The sequence below is a fragment of the Oryctolagus cuniculus genome, chromosome 1 (genome assembly GCF_051225735.1).
Source record: "Oryctolagus cuniculus isolate XC-2025 breed Fujian yellow rabbit chromosome 1, ASM5122573v1, whole genome shotgun sequence".
Classification (NCBI taxonomy): Eukaryota; Metazoa; Chordata; class Mammalia; order Lagomorpha; family Leporidae; genus Oryctolagus; species Oryctolagus cuniculus.
The window spans coordinates 197,055,232-197,076,797 of record NC_142867.1 but is presented as its reverse complement, the minus strand read 5'-3'; the positions used below and the strand labels follow the sequence as shown (position 1 = coordinate 197,076,797).

At 45.4% G+C, this 21,566-nt stretch overlaps 1 protein-coding gene across 1 annotated transcript in view; it reads right to left on the bottom strand.

The window, feature by feature from the left end:
* UBE2R2 (ubiquitin conjugating enzyme E2 R2) overlaps positions 1–21,354 on the bottom strand; it is a 78,460-nt gene extending 57,106 nt beyond the window's left edge. Inside the window, exon 1 of the mRNA XM_008275000.5 lies at positions 20,602–21,354. Within this exon, the coding sequence (XP_008273222.1) occupies positions 20,602–20,778 (177 nt within the window). The 5' untranslated portion in view covers positions 20,779–21,354. The remainder of the gene's footprint in view (positions 1–20,601) is intronic.
* Between the last annotated feature and the right edge of the window lie 212 nt (positions 21,355–21,566).

Below are 21,566 nucleotides of genomic sequence, written 5' to 3'. Positions count from 1 at the left end.
TCCTGCAATGCCAGCATCCAGCATCACATATGAGTGCCAGTTTGTGTCCCAGTTGCTCCATTTCCAATCCAGTTCCCTGCTCATGGCCTGGAGAAAAAGTAGCAGAAGATAGTTCAAGTGCCTCGGTCCCTGCTACCCATGTAGGAGACTTGAAAGAAGTTTCTGGCTCCAGGCTTCGGCCAGGGCTGGTTATCTAGGGAGTGAACCAACAGATGGAAGTTCTTTCTCTGCCACTCCCTCTCTCTGTAACTCTTTCAAATAAATAAATAAATCTTTGGGGGGAGAGGGGGAGTAAGCTAGTGGCCGGCATTGTGGCATAGGGTTTAAAGCCACTGCCTGTGACATTGGCATCCCACAATGGCAACAGTTTGTGTCATGTGCTCCATTCCTAATCCAGCTCCCTGTTATTGAGCCTGGGAAAAAGTAGAGGAAGATGGCCTAAGTGTTTGGGTCCCTGCCACCCACATGGGAGACAGATGAAGCTCCTGGCTCCTGGCTTCAGCCTGGTCCAGCCCTAGGCATTGTGGCCCTCTGGGTAGTGAACCAGCAGATGGAAGCACCCTTTACTCTCCCTCTAAATCTTTCAAATAAAATATTTTTTCAATTAAAAAGTTAAATTGTATTCACAGAAGAAACCACCATCACAAAGGCTGATTTACCAGATTTGCAATACTGCACTCAGAATACCTAAATTCATTACATTGTGGGATATAACACAGTATTTTTGAAGAGCAATTTAAAAAGTTGAATTGTACTCACAGAAGAAACCACCATCACAAAGGCTGATTTACCAGATTTGCAATACTGCACTTAGAATACCTAAATTCATTACATTGTGGGATATAACACAGTATTTTTGAAGAGCAATTTATCTAGGAAAATTTAAATACATATACCTTTAATCCAGTAAATCTAATGAAAAAAGTATAGATATGTAAAAGTACGTCCCTTTCAGCTTTGCTTAGAAAAGTAAAAAACTGAAAATACTTCACTGTCAACAGAAGAACATTTAAATATAGTATATCCTTGATAACTAGAATATTGTACATCAATTACAAATAATGAGATAATCCATAAATAGTCATAATGGAAAAATCCCCAAGATAAATTAGAAAAAAAGCAGAAATATACCCATAGTATAACCACACATTATTTTCAGGGCACAGGTAAGTTTATAAATATTTGATACTTCTAGAGGAATACATATTAAACAGTTCCATAATTTTTAGAGAAAAGGGAGCTTTTCATAGTGCTTGAACTATTTTCCTAAACTAGTTTAAAGAGTTTTGGCCTCACAGTTGGAACGCCCCATCCCACATCAGAGTGCCTGGGTTCAAGTTGCAGCTCCAGCTCCTAATTCCAGCTCCCTACTAATGCGCACCCTGGGAGGCAGCAGGTTCAAGTAATTGGGTCCTTGTCACCATATGCAAGATGCACACTGAGCTCTAGGCTTTGGTGTGACCCATCTCCAGCTGTTGACAGCATCTGGAGAATGAAACAACAGATGGGAGCTCTCTCTTCCTCGTCTCTCAAGTAAGTATCTTTAATAAAGATAATTAAAAGTGCATCTTTTAACATTATGAAACACATTTCTATGTAATAACATGCATGACAGAGTAAGTTCATCATGATTTCAGCACTAGGATAACTTATTAACCTAAATTTAAAAACCTTTATTATGAAATTGATATGTATGCAGAGCCTGCAAGGAAAGGCACAACTGAAGCAGAAGTGGGCATTTGGCACAATGATTAAAAAGTTGTTTGAGACACCCACATCACACATGGGAGTCCCTGGTTTCAAGTCCTGTCTCTATACTCATTCCAGCTTTCTGCTAATGTGCACCCTGGGAGGCAGCAGTTGACAGCTCAAGTACTTGTACCACACTCAGAAGATGTGGACTGAGTTCCAGACTCCTCGCATTGGCATGGCCCATATCTGGCTGTTACAGGCACTTGGGGAGTGAACCAGCTGATGGAAAATGTCTATCTTTCAAATAAATGAAAAAAATTATTTTTAAGTGCCATCCAATCACGGCCTGTTGCCAGGCAGTTTCTGTTGTCAGCAGGCATCTTTGCATGACCTTCTCATTCCACCACATTTAAGTCTTTTTTTTTTTTTTTTTGGACAAGCAGAGTGGACAGGTGGACAGTGAGAGAGAGAGACAGAGAGAAAGGTCTTCCTTTGCCGTTGGTTCACCCTCCAATGGCCGCCGCAGCTGGCGCACCGTGCTGATCCGATGGCAGGAGCCAGGTGCTTATCCTGGTCTCCATGGGGTGCAGGATCCAAGCACTTGGGCCATCCTCCACTGCACTCCCTGGCCACAGCAGAGAGCTGGCCTGGAAGAGGGGCAACCAGGACAGAATCCAGCGCCCCGACCGGGACTAGAACCCGGTGTGCCAGGGCCGGCGCCGCGGCTCTCTAGGCTAATCCTCCGCCTTACGGCGCCAGAACCCTGGGTTCTAGTCCCGGTCAAAGCACCGGATTCTGTCCCGGTTGCCCCTCTTCCAGTCCAGCTCTCTGCTGTGGCCCGGGAGGGCAGTGGAGGATGGCCCAAGTGCTTGAGCCCTGCACTGGCATGGGAGACCAGGAGAAACACCTGGCTCCTGGCTTCGGATCAGCACGGTACCCCAGCCACAGCGGCCATTGAGGTTTGGTAAACCAATGGAAAAGGAAGACCTTTCTCTCTGTCTCGCTTTCTCTGTCCATTCTGCCTGTCAAAAAAAAAAAAAAAATATATATATATATACATTATTGTATTGTATTTATATATATATATATGTATATGTGTGTGTGTGTGTGTGTGTATATATATATATATATAAATAAAGCTGGGGAAAGTTGGAATAGGAATTCCAGACAGAATACAACTTAGGAAATGGCAGCTTCAAAAACCACCTATGGGGGCCGGCGCCGCGGCTCACTAGGCTAATCCTCCACCTAGCGGCGCTGGCACACTGGGTTCTAGTCCCGGTCGGGGCGCTGGATTCTGTCCCGGTTGCCCCTCTTCCAGAGTTGCACTCTTTCAGAGTGCAATGGAGGATGGCCCAAGTCCTTGGGCCCTGCACCCCATGGGAGACCAGGAGAAGTACCTGGCTCCTGCCATCGGATCAGCGCGGTGCGCCGGCCACAGCGCACTGGCCGCGGCGGCCATTGGAGGGTGAACCAACGGCAAAAGGAAGACCTTTCTCTCTGTCTCTCTCTCTCACTGTCCACTCTGCCTGTCAAAAAAAAAAAAAAAAAAAAAAAAACCACCTATGGAACAAGAACAGTAAATACAGTTGGAAAACTGATCAACAGATAAAGGCCTCTATATGCCATACAAAAGAATTTCCTTTTTTATTTTATTTTTCTATTTATTTGAAAGGCAGGGAAAAAAAGATCTTTCACGCGCTGATTCACTGTTCAAATGCCCACAGCAGCCAGCAAGGCCAAGAACCTAGAACTCAGCCTGGGTCTTCCAGGGTAGCAGGGATGCAAGTACTTGAGCCATCACCTCAGATTAGCTGGAAGCTGGAATCAGAAGCAGAATTGGGACTGGAATGCAGGCACTCTGATACGGGATGCAGGAATCTCAAAAAGCATCTTAACTACTGCACCAAAGACCCACATCTGTGTGGGTTTTTTTTTTTTTTTTTTAGCAAGGATAGGTCATAAAACTTTAGATAGATGGCATCAGACTGGGAGAGCCTAAAATAAAGTAGTTAAGAGGTTACTGTCTCATAGTCCAAGAAAATACTCACTACAGACTTATATGGTACAATAGGAATGTAGAGGAGGGTTAAATACAAGAGACTCAAAGTACTAAAAATAATTGGGTAGGTGGAAAGCAGCAGCAAACATCATCTAAACTGATTCTCAGCTTCTGGGCTTATATGACTAGACTTCCAGTGCCTACATCCAGGAGAGTGAATACAGAGGCTTCTAAGAAACGCTGGAGTCCAGTTTACTATCTTAAGTATTTATGTCAATATAACTTATTAGTGGAAAAGTCTTAACAGGCAGGCTAAAACTGAGGAGAGGTCTAATTAGAGATCACATATTTGCTAACTGGAACACTAACAGATGAACTCATCCTCAGAGAGTTTGTTTGTAACAACTTTCACATTATATAAAGTGTTAAATAATAGGAATTTTTTTTTTTTAAGTCAGGATTAACAGAGCCAGAGGGAAAGAGAAGAGATCTTCCATCTGCTGGTTCACTTCCCAGGTTGCCACAATGGCCAGCACTGGGCTAGGCTGAAGCCAGGACCTTCATCAAGGTCTCCCACATGGGTAGCAGGGGCCCAGAAACTTGAGCCATCTTCTGCTGCTTTTCCCTGGCCACTAGCAGGGAACTGGATGGGAAGTGGAGCAGCCAGACACTTTGGGATGCTGGGGTACAGCACTACCCACTACACTACAACATGAGCCCAATAATAGAACTTCTCAGGTAAGTTCCCTCCAACAAAGAGTATCTCCTTATTAAGAATTCACTCATACTATATACACAGTGAATGGGCAAGGTGTGGTTAATCTCTATAATTAGGATACATATAATATATATTTAAGGGTAGTGAAAAGAGTATTATTTTTAGCTAAAATTTCACCAAGATTCTACTTTAACAAAAAACATGCTTGCAGCATATTATCAAAGCAAAACTAAAAATCTACATTTCTAATCATTCTAATTCATGTAATATGTCAAAACCGTTAGAATATTCATAATTTGATGACTAAATAGTATTTTGTAAGAAATTCTGCACTGCTTTTTTAGTGTGCTTTTAAAGATCTTAACTTCTCTCAATATCCTAAAACTTAAGACTAAAACAGAACTGGTTAATTTTATTTATCAGATATTCCAAATGAGCTTAAGGGAAACTTTTTTCTTTTTTGGAGATTTATTTATTTGAAAGAGTTATACAGAGAGAGGAAGAGAGACACACAGGAAGAGGGATCTTCTATCCACTGGTTCACTTCCAAAATAGCCCCAACAGCTGGGGCTGGGCCAGGCTGAAGACAGAAGCCAGGAGCTTCTTCTGGATCTCCCACATGGGTGCACGGGCCCAAGCACTTGGACCATCCTCCACTGCTTTCTCAGGCCATCAGCAGAAAGCTGGATTAGAGGTGAGCAGCCCGGACTCGAACCAGCAGCCATATGGGATACCAGCATCACAGGCAGTAGCTTTACCTGCTATGCCACAACACTGGTCCTTTAAGCAATTTTTATCATCAAAGGACTACAGAAATAAAGACAGCTATTGTTGACGGGTACTGCTAATGTCCTTCATTATAGAGGCTGAAGAAACCTCACCCTTCTCCCTAAGTTTAATTATTAGAGAAGCACTATACAAAGAGTCTAATTTGCTATATTAACTATATACCCAAGATTTCCTTTCTAATTAATTTTTATCTAAACCTTCAGCCACCAAGAACATTATATCTAATAAAAGCAACCTAGCAATTAGATAAAATATCAGTAAAAGAAAATCTCAAAGTGAAATCGAATTTCTTCCAAAAGGGCAACAGGAGAAACTGAGCAGTCCAAGCAGTCTCAAATCTACCACTATGTTCCAGACTGGGGGCTGAATCTCTGTGGAGAAAATTCAGATATTAGTAATTTCTTGAAACTGCATGCAGAATTTGGATGGGGGCGGGTAGGGGGACTGTTATTCTCAAAGGCTATAACCCTCAAAAGGATTGAGTACTGGGGCCGGTGCTGTGGCACAGTGGGTTAAGGATTGAGTACTGGGGTCGATGCTGTGGCGCAGTGGGTTAATGTCCTGGCCTTAACCACCGGCATCCCATATGGGCGCTGGTTTGAGACCGGCTACTCCACTTGTGATCCAGCTCTCTGCTATGGCCTGGGAAAGCAGTAGAAGATGGCCCAAGTCCTTGGGCCCCTGTACCCAAATGGGAGACCTGGAAGAAGCTGCTGGCTCCTGGCTTCGGATTGGCGCAGCTCTAGCCATTGTGGCCACAGTGAACCATCGGACGGACGAACTCTTTCTCACTCTCTCTGCCTCTCCTCTGTGTAACTCTGACTTTCAAATAAATAAATAAATCTTAAAAAAAAAAAAAGGATCAAGTACTGTAACTATTTTATATCCTATGACAAATGCTAAGGCAATTCAAAGATGAGACCAGGGAGTATCTGTAAAACATTTCTATTTACTTATTTTTACTTATTTGAAAGGCAGAGAAAAAGATATTATTCATTCCCCAAATCTCCTAGTTTGGGGGTAGACTGGATCAAGTGGAAACCAAAAACCAGAAATATAATCCAAATCCTCCCATGTGGGTGGCAAGGAAAAAGATACTTTGGGCCATCATCTGCTACCTCCCAGGGTACTCATTAGCAGGAAGTTTTAATTTGAAGTGGATCACCCATACCCCCCAGCATCGTGGCAAAACTGACTGAGCTACCACTTTAACACTGGCATTCCATTTATGAGCGCCAGTTTGAGTCCTGGCTGCTCCATTTCGGGACCACCTTCATGATAGTCCATCTTGAGAAGAAGCAAAAGATGGCCCAAGTGCCTGGGGCCCTTCCATTCACTTGGGAGACTCAGATGGAGTTCCCGGCTCCTGGCTTCAGCTTAGCCCAGCCCCAACAATTGTGGCCATTTGGGGAGTGAACCCATGGATGGAAGAGCTCTCTCCCTCCCTCTCTCTGCAACTCTTTCAAATAAATAGGCTTTCTAAAAAAATAACAGGGACCTGGCACTGTGGCACAGCATGTTAAGCTACCACCTGCAGCGCCCACATCTCATATAGGCACTGGTTTGAATCCAGCTGTTCCACTTCCAATCCAACTCCCTGCTATTTGTCTGGGAAAACGGCAGAAGATGGCCCAAGTGTCTGGGCCCGTTCCCACCCACATGGAAAACCCAGAAGATACTCTGGGCTCCTAGCTTCGGCCTGGCCCAGTCGTGGCTGTTGCAGCCATTTGGGGAATGAACCAGCAGGATGGAATCTCTCTCAACCTCTCTGTCTCTCCCCTTCTCTAATTCTTTCAAATAAATAAAATCTTTTAAAAAAGTAAATAAATAAATAAATAATGAAATGGAGGGGCTGGCACTGTGGCATAGCAGGTAAAGCCACTGCCTGCAGTGTCAGCATCCCATATGGGCGCCAGTTCGAGTCCCAGTTGCTCCACTTCTGATCCAGATCTCTGTTATAGCCTGGGAAAACAGTACAAGATGGCCCAAGTTCTTGGGCCCCTGTTCCCACGTGGGAGACCCAGAGAAGGCTCCTGTCTCCTTGCTTCGGAATGGCACAGCTCCGGCTGTTGCAGCCAACCGAGGAGTGAACCAGTGGATGGAAGACCTCTCTCTATCTCTCCTCTGTGTAACTCTGTTCAAGTAAATAAATAAATCCTAAAATAAGTAAACAAATAATGAAATGGAGCCAGGACTTGAACCAGGCACCCCAAAATGTGATGTAGGAATCCCATGTGGCATCTTAACTACCATGCCAAACATCTGCCCCCAGCATTTCTGAAGAGCTCATAATCTAAGAGTTTATACGGATTCACTACTACATTTGGTCACAACAGATAAAGTAGGGAGCCAGCACTATGACACAGCATGTTAAGCCACTGCCTGCAAAGCTGGCATCCCACATCAAAGTGAAGGTTCAAGTCCTGGCTGCTCCATACTTATGAGCCTGAGCAAACAGCAGAAGATGGCCCAGCCCAAGTGCTTGGGCCCCTGCCACCCACATGGGAGACCAAGATGGAATTCCAGGCTCCTGGCTTCCACCTGGACAAGTCCCAGCCGTTGTGGCCATTTGGGGAGCGAAGCAGAGGATGACAGATCAATCTATCTCTGCCTCTGCCTCTCTCTCTCTCCTCTCTGCCTGCCAAATAAATAAATCTTTTAAAAATTAAAAAAAAAAAAAAAAAACTTTTGAAAGTTAGACAAAGTATTTTAAAGTTTTAACATGCCTGGGCCATCAGTACCCAGCAGGTTAAGCCACCATGACACCAACATCCCACACCACAGCACCAGTCCAAGTCCTCTTCCAGTTTACATTTACTAGCACTAGTTTGTTTTCAAAGTTATTTATTTACTTATTTGGCAGAATGGCAAAAGGGAAGGAGGGAGGGAGGGCGGGCTAAGTCAGGCCAAAGTCAGGATCCAGGAACTCCACCTGGGTGTCCCACATAGGAGGCACCAACCCAAGTACTTGGGCCATCACCTGCTGTTTTCTTGAGATTTATTTATTATAAAGGGGGTGGGGGGGACAGTGAGAGAGGGAGAAGCCCATCCATCCACTGGTTCACTCCCTAAAATGGCTGCAACAGCCAGGGCTGAGCCAGGCTGAAGCCAGGAACCAGGAGCTTCTTCAGGGTCTCCTCCATTGGTGCAAGGGCCCAAGCACTTGGGCCATCTTTTGCTGCTTTCCCAGGCTCATTAACAGGGAGCTGATCAGAAGTGGAGCGACCAGGACTCAAACCAGGGCCCATTTGGGATACTGGCACTGCAGGCAGTGGCCTAACCTGTTAAACCTCAATGCTAGCCCTAACCTGCTGCTTTATTAGGTACTTTAGTAAAGAGCTGGATTCAAACATGGTATTCTGACATGGGATGCTAGCATTGCAAACAGTAACCTAACCTTCTATGCCACAGTGCCAGGCTCAGAATTGTTTTTATTTAAGGAGTTCACTGTATATAAGTTATTCCATAATTTACCAATAAAGAGCAACTTCTAAAGAACTGTTTATATAAAAAACATAAAGGCCGGCGCCACGGCTCAATAGGCTAATCCTCCACCTAGCGGTGCCGGCACACGGGGTTCTAGTCCCAGTCGGGGCGCCGGATTCTGTCCCGGTTGCCCCTCTTCCAGGCCAGCTCTCTGCTGTGGCCAGGGAATGCAGTAGAGGATGGCCCAGGTGCTTGGGCCCTGCACCCCATGGGAGACCAGGAGAAGCACCTGGCTCCTGCCTTCGGATCAGTGCGGTGCGCCAGCCGCAACGCACCAGCTGTGGCGGCCATTGGAGGGTGAACGGCAAAGGAAGACCTTTCTCTCTGTCTCTGTCTCTCTCACTATCCACTCTGCCTGTCAAAAAAAAAAAAAAAAAAAAAATGAAGACATCAATCAAATCTCAGGAAATGCCATTTCCATTCTAAAGCCTTTTAACACATGATAAGTTAAATCTTTATCTAAGTTATACAAAGGTTCCATATTTCCATGGAGCTGGCATTGCAGCACAGTGGGTTAAGCCACCTCTTGCAATGCCAGCATGCTATATCCTAATGTCAGCTGGAGCCTTGGCTGCTCCACTCCTAATCCAGCTCCATTCCTTGATAATACACCTGGGAAGACAGCAGTTGCTACCCATGTGGGAGACCTGGATAGAATTCTTGGCTCCTGGCCTAGGCCTGACCCATCCTAACCTATTGTACCCATGTGGGGAGTGAGCAAACGTGCAGAAGGTCTCCATCTCTACCCCTCCATCCCCACTGCTCAATCTTTCATATAACATAAATAAATCTTTTTTTAACAAAACTTCATATCTTCAGTAAAATTTGCTTTGTCTAGCAACTTAAATGCTGAAATATGATTAACAAATTTCAAAGAACTAAGTGTAGGAATCCTGAGGCATAGTTACACTTTTTATTTTTTAACATCAGCACTGAAGTTTTTGCTTTGGTGGTTAGTCTTTAAAAAAAAAAAAAAAAAGATTTACTTATTTATTTGAAAGGCAGAGTTAGAGAGAGGCAGAGGGAGGGAGATCGATCAATCGATCCATCTTTAATCTGCTGGTTCACCCTCCAGTTGGCCACAATGGCCAGAGCTGCAGCAATCTGAAGCCAGGAGCTTCCTCCAGGTCTCCCATGTGGGTACAGGGCCCCAAGGACTTGGAGCCATCTTCTACTGCTTTCCCAGGCCATAGCAGAGAGCCAGATAAGAAGTGTAGCAGCCAGGATTCAAACCAGCACCGATATGGGATGCCAGCACCGCAGGTGGCAGCTTTACCCACTATGTGACAGCGCCAGCCCCAGTGGTTAGTCCTTAAAAAGCTTAAATGTTTTTTGTTTTTTTGTTTTTTTTGACAAGCAGAGTTAGACAGTGAGAGAGAGAGAGAGAGAGACAGAAAGGTCTTCCTTCCATTGGTTCACTCCCCAAATGGCCGCCACAGCTGGCACTGTGCCGATCTGAAGCCAGGAGCCAGGTGCTTCTTCCTGGTTTCCCATGCAGGGGCCCGAGCACTTGGGCCATCCTCCACTGTCCTCCCAGGACACAGCAGAGAGCTGGACTGGAAGAGGAGCAACCAGGACAGAATCTAGCGCCCCAACCGGGACTAGAACCCGGGGTGCCAGCGCCACAGGTGGAGGAGTAGCCTAGTGAGCCGTGGCGCTGGCCTAAATGTGTCATTCTTATCCTTATTTTCCAATGGGGGAAATAACAGTTAAGTGGTTAGATCAAGATAGGCCATAAAAAATTTATTTGAAAGACAAAGCTACAGAGAGATGAGACAGAGATCTCCATCCACTGACTCATTCCCCAAATGACCACAATAGCCCTGGAGTAAAGCCAGGAGCCTGGAACTCCATTCCAGTGTCCCACCTGGGTACAGAAGCCCAAGTACTTGGGTCATCTTCCACTGCATTCCCAGGCACATTAGCAGGAAGCTAGATCAGAAGTGGAGCAGCTGGAACTCAAACCAGTGCCAGTATGGGACATTGGCATTGTAGGAGAGGCTTAACTTGCTGTACAACAACAGCCCCAAGATGGGCCTTCTTAAGTAGCAAATGCTTTGTTGTTTAAAAAAAAAAAAAAAAAAAAAAAAAAACAATTACTAGGGTCCTACATTGTGACAGAGGGTTTAAAGTGCACCTTTCCACACCAACTTTCCCTTGTCAGAGTGCAGGTTCAAGGCCAGGCTGCTCTGCTTCTGACCCAGCTTCCTGTTAAAACTCTTGGAAAAGCAGCAGATAATGGCTCAAGAGCCTGGGCCCCTGCCAATTATTTGGGAAACCACAATGGAGTTTCTGGCTCCTGGCTTTGGCAGGGAGCAGCTCTGACTGTTAGAATTATTTAGGGAGTGAACCAGAGGATGTGTCTCTCCCTCTTTCTGATGCTCTACCTTTTAAGTAAATAAAAACATCTAAAACATGTGGTTACTTGAGAAGTAAACCAAAGATGGAAGATCTATCTCTCCCTGTCACTCTGCCTTTCAAACAAACAGATCTTTAAAAAGAATGTTTTGTTTTGTTTTTTGACAGGCAGAGTGGACAGTGAGAGAGAGAGACAGAGAGAAAGGTCTTCCTTTTGCCGTTGGTTCACCATCCAATTGCCGTTGGTTCACCCTCCAATGGCCGCCGCGGCCGGTGCGCTGTGGCCGGCGCACCGCGCTGATCCGATGGCAGGAGCCAGGTACTTCTCCTGGTCTCCCATGGGGTGCAGGGCCCAAGGACTTGGGCCATCCTCCACTGCACTCCCGGGCCACAGCAGAGAGCTGGCCTGGAAGAGGGGCAACCGGGACAGAATCCGGCGCCCCGACCGGGACTAGAACCCAATGTGCTGGCGCCGCAAGGCGGAGGATTAGCCTAGTGAGCCGTGGCGCCGGCCTAAAAAGAATGTTTTTTCTAGGCTTTAAGTCATTCTGTTTCTGTAAAGGATTACTACACATTGTTCAAATATTTATAACTTTGTCAATTTTCATTATTATCCTGTAAACAAATGGAGCCATGGTTATTTTCAAAAAGGTAGCAATCATTCAATGTTTAAAATCTAAATTATTATGTATAAATAACTAAATGAAGCACATAATCTGAAATATTTCATGGATTTACCCTTCAATTTAAACACCAGCTGCCCATGCAGCATACAGAACAAAGGAGATTAAATCAGAAAATATGGGAATTCAGGTAGAGAATAAATTAATATATAGCACCAGAGGCAGGGATTTGGCACAATGGTTAAGCTGCTGCTTGGAATGCGGACATCCTATATGGGAGTGCCTGGGTTCAAGCCAAGGCCCTGCTCATAATTCTAGCTTCCTGCTAATGCACACCCTGAGAGGCAGCAGGTGATGGCTCAAATACCTGCATCCTTGGGGCAGTGCTGTGGCATACTAAGTTAAACCTCCACTGGCAGTGCTGGCATCCCATATGGATGCCAGTTCGTGTCCCAGCTGCACCTCTTCCAATCCAGCTCTCTGCTATGGCCTGGGAAAGCAGTAGAAGATGGCCCAAGTCCTTGGGCCCCTGTCCCAGATGGGAGACCTATAAGAAGCTCCTGGTTCCTTGTTTCAGATTGGTCCAGCTCTGGCCATTTGGAGAGTGAACCAGCAGATAGAAGACCTTTCTCTCTGTCTCTCCCTCTCACTGTCTGTAACTCTAACTCTCAAATAAATAAAATCTTAAAAAAAAAAAAAAAAAAAAGTACCTGCATCCCTGCCATCCATGTGGGAAACCCAGATTTGAGTTCCAGGCTCCAGGCTCCAGGCTGCCCAGAACTAGACGCTGCAGGCACTTGGAGAAGGAAACAGAGATCTCTCTCTCTCTCTGTATACCTTAAAAACAGATAGTTTTCTAAAACTCCACTTTTGTAATTTCAAATATCATCTTAAATGGTCAAATATTTCAGTTAGGAAACAGCTTTATGGTTAAAAGGCTTGTATTATAACTGCAGTAACAACTTTCTAGCTGAAGACTCCTGGGCAAATTAAGTGAGCTCTGTGTGATTCAGTTTCTCTCTATATAAAATTAAAATAACAGTAAGGGGCCAGCACTGTAGCATAGTGGGTAAAGCCGCTGCCTTTAGTGCCGGTATCCCATATGGCCACCAGTGTGTGTCCCGGCTCCTCCACTTCTGATTCAGCTCTTTGCTATGGCCTGGGAAAGCAGTGGAATATGGCCCAAGTCCTTGGGCCCCTGCACCTGCACGGGAGGCCCAGAAGAAGCTCCTGGTTTCGGATGGGCGCAGTTGTGGCCTTCTAGGGAGTGCAAAAGTGAATGAAGACCTCTCTTTCTCCCTCTCCCTCTCTGTAACTCTGCCTTTTAAATAAATAAGTCTTTTTATTTATTTGTTTATTCTATTCACCTTACCAGTAAGTTCATAACAGCAATTCAACTTTTTATCTTCCTAACTGTTGGGATTGCATATTCATGCCCTCTCTCTGCAAGTCTTTACCCCCAATAGGATCTCCTAAGACCTAAGGAAGATAATCAGGTCATGAGGGTGAAGCCCCACCACAAGATCAATGAGTATGTGAGAGAAGAGGAACAGAGCAATTCCTTTCTCATTCTGCCATGTGAGGATCCAAGAAGTTACATGCAACCCTGTGGGGAGGCCTTCACCAGAAACTAACCATGCCAGCACACTGATCTCTGATATTCAGCCTCTAGAACTATGAAACACGCTTCTGTTGTTTGCAAGCCATTGAATCTAGGTTAATGTCAGAACAGTCTGAACTAAGACAATAACCACAATATTTTTAGATCTATAACTAAAACAAATGAAGTAAAGATGTTTAGGTAGACTATTCACTTTCCATCTTAAATACATATTCCAACATCTAAATTTTCCAATTCTCACATAGAAGATAATTTAAAGTGATATAAAATCTTGGCAATATGAACTAACATTACCTTTTGATGAATAAAGTTGAAATAAATTAGTTTTGTATTGACAGAATACAACCAAAGAGGATCAATCTTACTCAGACATCTATGTAGTTGCATATGACACAGTTCAATAGAAGCTTGGGAACATAAATGAATTAAACCTTTTAAATATGACCTTTTAGCAAGACAGAGTTCTGTAGTCCTAAACTATAATTCTTCCTCACTGTTACTTTCCCTTAATGATTTGTAGAGGCAAATTCATCTAATAAAGGAAGATGGGCTCTTTTATTTCACATGTCTCTAAAAGACAGTGTTTTCTAGAATCTTGGACTAGTACCACCACAACTAAGTTGGAAAGAAGGAACAGAATATTTTTTTATCATGATGGATAGTGGTTATGTTGACAAATTACAACTGGCCTTAAAACTTTAGAAGCCTTGTTCTTAATTACCATTTACAATTGCATCATTACTGTATTTTGAAATCTACGCCAAGACTTTTATGAAGCTCTAAGTTATCAGTGTCTTATTTTCCTTTCTACTATTAAAAGAGAGTGACTTTGGGGCTGGTACTGTGACACAGCAGGTAAAGCCACTGCCTGTAGTGCAGGCATCCCATATGGGCAATAGTTCGAGTCCCAGCTTCCACTTCCAATTCAGCTCCCTGCTAATGCCCCTAAGAAAGCAGCAACAGATGTCCCAAGTGCTCAGGCCCCTGTGCTCACAAGGGAGACCCAGAAGCTCCTGGCTTCTGGCTGCAGGCTGGTCCAATGCTAGCTGTTACACCCATTTTGGGGAGTAAACCAGCAGATGGACAATCTCCCTGTGTGCCTCTGCCTCTCCTCTTTAACTCTTTCAACTAAATACATAAATCTCAAAAAAAAGAAAAAGTGACTTTTTCTACAGTGCTTTGCCTTTGATGAGTGATCAGCAAATCATATTTACTAACAACACATCTCCAAAGAGGAACCATCCCAATGAAAGGTACTCTTACAAATGAGTCACAAGTGCCACTTAGCTGACAGCAATTTTAAGACTTCCTGTGAGGCCAGTGCTATGGTGTAACAGGTAAAGACGCCAATGTGGGCAATGGTTTGAGTCCCAGCTCCTCAGCTTCCAATCCAGCTCCCTGAAAATGGCTTCGGAAATGCAGGAGAGGATGGCCTAGTGTTTGGGCCCTGCCACCCACGTGGGAGACCTGGTGGAAGCTAGTGACTTCAGCCTGGCAAAGCCTGCAGCCATCTGAGGAGTGAACCAGCAGACAGAAGATCTCTCTTTGTATCTCTCCCTCTCTCTGTCAAAATAAATAAATAAATCTTAAAAAAAAAAAAAAAGACCTCCTGTATTCTAAGACACACCCTAATTTAAGAGAAGTTAAAAAATTGAAGAGTATGCATCTGGGGCCAGCGCTGTGGCTCAGAGGGTTAAAGCTCTGGCCTGCAGCACTGGTATCCCCATGTGGAATGCTCCACTTCCGATCCAACTTCCTGGTAATGTGCATGGGAAAAGCAGTGGAGGATGGTTCAAGTACTTGGACCCCCACACCCACATGGGAGACTCAGAAGAAGCTCCTGACTCTTGGCTTCAGCTTGGCTCAATCCTGGCTGTTGCAGCCATTCGGGGAGTGAACTAACAGACGGAAGATCTCTCTCTCTGTAACTCTGCCTTTCAAATATAAAATTAAATAAATCTTTCCTTTTTGATAAAGTGTGTATCTTTGATCACCTAAGTATGATAAAAGCATTTTTATTATAAGGTATATTTGGTTTGAAAAAAAAAAAAAAACTGAACTTCACTTAATGCCCCAAATCCTTGGACATTAACTATGTTTTCATTTACAATGTTTGCTTTCGTTCACCCAACATCCAAAATAACTTCATCTTCTAGAAAATGCCTTGACATATTCTCAAAGTTAGCTAAGAAAAAATATAAAAATAAAAAAGTTAGGGATTGGGGTTTTGGTACAGCATTTTGAGTCTGCATCCCATGTCGGGTACCTGGTTTCAGTCTCAAGTACTTAGTGCTTCTGATCCAGCTTCCAGCTAATGAGTCTGGGAGGCAGAAGACAGTCCATATACCTAGGTCCCTGCCATCCACAGGGGAGACTTGAATGGATTTGGCTTCCCCCTGACCTATTCCAGCTATTACTGGCATCTGGGAAGTAAATGAGCAGATGGAAGATCTGTCTCTTCCTGTCCTGTCTTTGTTACTCTGCCTTTCAAATAAATAAATTTTTCAAAAAATAATTTCAAATAAGAATTTGGAAGCTGGCATTGTGGGGCAGCAGGTTAAGCTGCCACCTGTAATGCCAACAACCCACATGAGCACCAGTTCAAGTCCCAGCTGCTCCACTTCCCATCCATCTCCTTGCCAAAGCTCGGGGTGGGGAGGGAGCAGAAAAGGGCTCAAGTACTTGGGACTCTGCCACCCAAACAGGGGAGACTGAGGGAGTTCCAGGCTCCTGACTTCCGTCTGGCCCAGTCCTCCAAAGTCAGGAGCCTAGAACTCCATCCAGGTCTCCCAAATGGGTCCAGGGGTCCAGGCACTTGAGCCATTTTCCTCTGCTTTCCCAGGCACCCAAATGGGATACTGTAATCACAGTTGGTGGCTTAATCCATTACACCACAATACAGGCCCTATCCAAATCTCTTAAAACAGCGATTCTCAATATCTATCAGTTAACCCTCTGAAAATGTACACAAATTACTTTACATGTGTTCCCTTTTTTTCTGATAAAATTCATTAATTTCTCAAAAGGATCCATATCCCCCAAAAGTTAAGAATCTCTTTTCAAACTATTTCAATTAATAATCTGGGTAGGCATTGGGCCTAGTGGTTAAGATACCAGCATTCCTTATCTAAGTGCCTGGGTTGGATGCCAGACTCTGCCCCTGATCCAGATTCCTGCTACTGCAGACCCTAGAAGGCAGTGGTGATGGATCAAGTGATTGGGTTCCTGCCACCCATATGGGAGACCTAAACAGAGGCATTTAGGGAGTGGGATGAGGGATGGGAACATACCCATTTTCTCTCACCTCTCAAACAAATTAAGATTTTTTTAAAAAGAATGAAAAAATCAAAAGAGAGTATGGGCCGGCGCCGCAGCTCACTAGGCTAATCCTCCGCCTGCAGCACCGGCACCCCGGGGTTCTAGTCCTGGTTGGGGCGCTGGATTCTGTCCCGGTTGCTCCTCTTCCAGTCCAGCTCTCTGCTGTGGCCCAGGAAGGCAGTGGAGGATGGCCCAAGTGCTGGGGCCTTGCACCCGCATGGGAGACCAAGAGGAAGCATCTGGCTACTGGCTTCGGTGCGCCGGCCGTAGCAGCCATTTGGGGGGTGAACCAATGGAAGGAAGACCTTTCTCTCTAACTCTGCCTATCAGAAAAAAAAAAAAAGAGTATGCTATAATCTAAACAAATTGCCTGATTTTTTGGGTGGAGAGAGGAGTGAAAGGAGCTAGAAAATAGATACATTTATCATAGAATAAATGAAACCTAATAATACGCGTATTCCTTTATCAAAAAAATAGTAAATCAGTGTTAAAGCTCATAAAGTATTTATTAAGGAAATTAGTATATAATAGGGGTTTTGTAAAAATGAAACATCTAGATTTCATTATCTCAGACTAAATAAAAGTCAAAAATACAAATTGTAATACTTATATTTCAATTTATATGCAACACTTATATTATCGATATATGTTAAATATATCAAGAAAGAGGCACTTACTTTCTGACTCTAGACTCACTGCTATCATGCTTTTAAACAGATAATGCAGGAGTTTCAAAGAGTTATACACCAAAGTACCCACTCTTAGTTACAATCATTATCAGGAGTTAGTTGAAAAGACAGTTCCTTTTAAAGGAAAGGGAATGAACTTATTAAAAGTCTTCATTAACTGTTGACCTGAGCAAATGTTTAAGATTTCAGTGACAATAAAATTCTGACTTGCTCTACAATATCAAAATAAATGCAGACAGCATTCCCCTACTTTCTCTTTTGTGAGTGACTGGCCCCCAGAGGAAAAATTTAAAGCAGCAAAAAAATTGAGATGGTCCATCAGTGAAATCAAAAAACCAGACAAAGAGACAGCAAGGCTAAAAATAATTTTATCGTATTAAGAACAGAATTAATTACCTTTATAGACATACCCCTCAAAGCCAAGAATCATACAGATTAAGGTATTAAATAAGTAGGGCCGGCGCTGTGGAACAGCGGGTTAAAGCCCTGGCCTGAAGTGCCCGCATCCCATATGGGCGCTGGTTCGAGTCCCGGCTGCTCCATTTCTGATCCGGCTCTCTGCTATGGCCTGGGAAAGCAGTGGAGGATGGCCCAAGTGTTGGGCCCCTGCACCAATGTGGGAGACCCGGAAGAAGCTCCCGGCTTCGGGATAACACAGCTCCAGCCATTGCGGCCATCTGGGGAGTGAACCAGTGGATGGAAGACCTCTCTCTCTTTCTCTACCTCTCTCTGTAACTCTTTCAAATAAATAAAATAAATATTTTTAAAAAATATTAAATAAGCAAATGCAGGACAAATAAAAACTTTTTGAAAAATAGTGCTTGTCTCATAACTCTACAAAGCAGATTCTATACAATCAACTATTTCATAGTGAAAAAGATGACCTATAAATCTATTAACATGTAAAAGTCAAGAAAATTGCATTATGAGAAATTTTAAAAATGGAAATCCCACTGCCTTCAGAAACAATTATGTCAAATAGAAAAAAAGAGCTAAACCTGAAAATAAATTATACTAAATGTTCAAGGACTAACATTTGATAACGGAAAACAGTGGTAGGGAAAGCTCTATGCCAACTTCTAACTACAGCTGTCGCACACAAAAAGTCTTGTTTCAAGACAAAAGCAGGTAAATAATGTTTAGTGTTCATGACCATAATTTGCCTTTTTCCAACAAATGACTAATGGGATAAAAGGCCATTCAATGAAGGAAAAAGTAGAATCTAAGTGAATAAACTCACCATGATCAAAACATAAAACCTGTTTAAGAATTTTCATATTTTTTTGAGAATTAAAAGTAAAAACATTCAAAAATTAAGAAATCTAGCATAACAAAACAGACATTAAAGCATTCTTTTTAAACAGGACTGAAATTAAAAAGCATTTGGTTTTAATGAGTGTAAACGACAAAGAATCTTTCCACACTACCTATTCCAAATGGAGAGGATTTTCCACACTCCTTCCCCAGTTACTGATGCAAAAGTATTATAGTTTGCAGTACATGATCTTTCATTTGCAATCTTTAACAAACTGCCTGGGAGTAAGGCCAGTCTAACAAGTACCCACTTACCAGGCCCAAAAAATTACTTTTTGGAAATTAAACTTTACTCCACTACCACTAGCCAGATTTTGCTAATACTTTACTAGAAAAGTTTTCATATAAATTCCACCCTGTGAAACTAATTTTTCCAGTATCTGTAAACAAAAACTTATATTTGACAACATAGACAAGCAATATCGTTTCCAATTCGCCACTAGTAACTTGCACCTTTTCTCAGCAATTTTAAAAATCTACATCTGAAAAGTATACTGTTTGTGGCCCACGGGGAAAAAAAAAAAAAACCAAAGCCATCGGTTTGGCTTCATAATATTCTCAACATGTGCTTTTCAGTGACTATCACAGCTGTGAATATTAAACATTTCCATATCAATCCTATTTTCTACAAAGTTGACCTAATTTCAAGTCTGAAATTGAGGCTTCCACCTTTAGAAGCATAGAAAACAAGAGTTAAGTAATTGGGTAGTCCTAAAAATACACATCACAACTACATGACTAAGATACTCATTTAAAACTTGTGCCAAGATAACCCCTCCCTTCAAAACAAACTAAAATTGACTCAATGGCCTATTTTTTTGTGTGTGGAAATAAAAATATTAAATGCATTCCTAAACACTATTTCCTCTGTATCTGCCCCCACCATTTATAACAATGAAATCTTCAATCTGTGATTCTTGTCTTTAAAAATGCTAACGTAAAAACAAAAGCAAAAACTCAAGTTATATCTGCCTTGGGGGTCAAAAGAAAAAAACAAAATCACGAGATTCCGGAATAATAACCACTGTCCTAAAATCATGGAAAACAATAGAAACAATGTCTCTGGTCGCTAAGGAGCCATCCCACCCAGTGAAATCGCCTCATCTCTCATGATACTTTTCATCTGGGCGACAACCCCATTTGCTAGTTAACCAGCCACCTGAGCAAAAGGTTTCAATTTTTGTCTCCCCAAAGTGGGAAAAGACCAGTCGCCCTACAAGACATGTTGCACCTTCTGTGGATATTTCTACACGGGGGGCAGGGGAGCCTGGGTGAGGACAAAGGGCATTTTTGAAAGAACCATTGACCGAGGTAAATAGAGAACGAGAACAGAAAGAGGGCTAAATTAAAGTTCCCTCAAGTGGATAATGGCCCCCCCCCAAAAAAAATCCCGCAGGCACCCCCCCCTCCGTCTTTTTTTCTTTCTTTTTAACCACCCCTAGGGTCCCATTCTTCAATATCGCCACTGGAACGCAAAGTTGCAACCACCACAGCCCAACAAACGCTCAAAATGTCAGGGCACTGGCAGCCTCTGGAATGACAGGCTAGTGCCCCTCCCCCACCCCCACCCCCCAAAAAAGAAAAGTCCAATCCAGTAGGTGCAGGTCACCCTGCCCTCTGGGGCAGTTCCAGCTGCGCCAGGGAGGGTTGTGATGGGAGGACGGGAGGGGAAGGCAGCCCCCCTCTCCTGCCATCACCCCCTCGGCTGGGGAGCAAACAAAGACAGGCCTCCTCCTCCTCCCGGAGCCACGACCCTAGTCCGAGAGGCTTCCCTCTCTCCCGGTGCAGTCTGGCCTCCCGCACCCGCCCCCATGACAAAGAAAAGGCACTGGGTGAGCAAGGCCTTCCAGCCTCCACGGATGGGGGAGGGGGTGTCGAGGCGAGGAGCCCCCTCACTCAGCCGTGCCCACTCTCCTGGCCCCCGAAAACAGCCGAGGGCGGTGGGGAGCCGAGGCCGCGGCCCGCGCGGCCAGGTCGGGGGATGGGAGTACCTTGAAGTAGCCGCCTTCGTAGAGGGTGTTGGGGGGTCCGAAGATGGCCACCTCCCAGTTGTAGAGGTCGGACTCATCCACCAGGGTGATCCGGAAGCCCTCCACCGGTTCCTCCTGCAGGGATTTGAGCTCCAGCATCAGGGCCTTCTGCGAGCTGGTCATCTGCTGCTGGGCCATCGCGGCGGCGGCCGTGCGGGCCGGGGCCCCAGTCCTCACGCACCGGCCGGGCCGGACCAGGCCCCTCCCCTGCGCTCGCCCTCGAGCCGGGCCGCCCCGGGCCCCTGTCTTCACACCGCCGGCGGGCCGGACCAGGCCCCAGTCGGCCCGCGGGCCCGCCCGGGATCCTCCTCACACACGACGCGGGCCGGGCCGGGCCCTTCTCCTCACTCCGGCCGGGTGGGGGCAGGGGCAGAGGGAGTTCGGGGAATTCGCTCCCGGTGCCGGGCCTCCCCCCCCCGGAGGGGGCCTCAACTTGGGGGGGGGGAGAGAAGGTGGAAGCCGAGGAAGGTGGCGGAGGGCCGGCGATGGTAAGGGGAGGGGGCCGCGACGGCCCGGGAGCGCCGCGCTCGCTCGCCCTCTCGTTCTCCTCGGGGGCCGCCGGGGCCGGAGGGCGCGCGGGGCCAGAGGGGGCGGGGGGAGCGCGGCGCGCGGGGGTCTCGCGGCTGCGGCGGCGGCGGCGGCGGCTGCGCGGGGGGAGGGGCGGAGGAGGAGGCGAAGAGCGAGAGCGCCGCGCGCCGCGGGAGCGACGGAGCCGAGAAGGAGGGAGGGAGAGAGGGAGGAGGGGCGCGCGCCGGGAGGGGGGCGGCTCTCGGCGGCTGGCGGCCCGACGCGCGTGCGCGCGCCCCTCCCTCCCCCGCCCGCCTCGCCCTCCTCCTCCTCCTCCTCCTCTCCCGCTTCCCCGCCTCCTCCCGGCTGGCCCGCGCGGTGGCGGCGCTTTGTGACGCCGGCGTGTGTCCTCCGCCCTT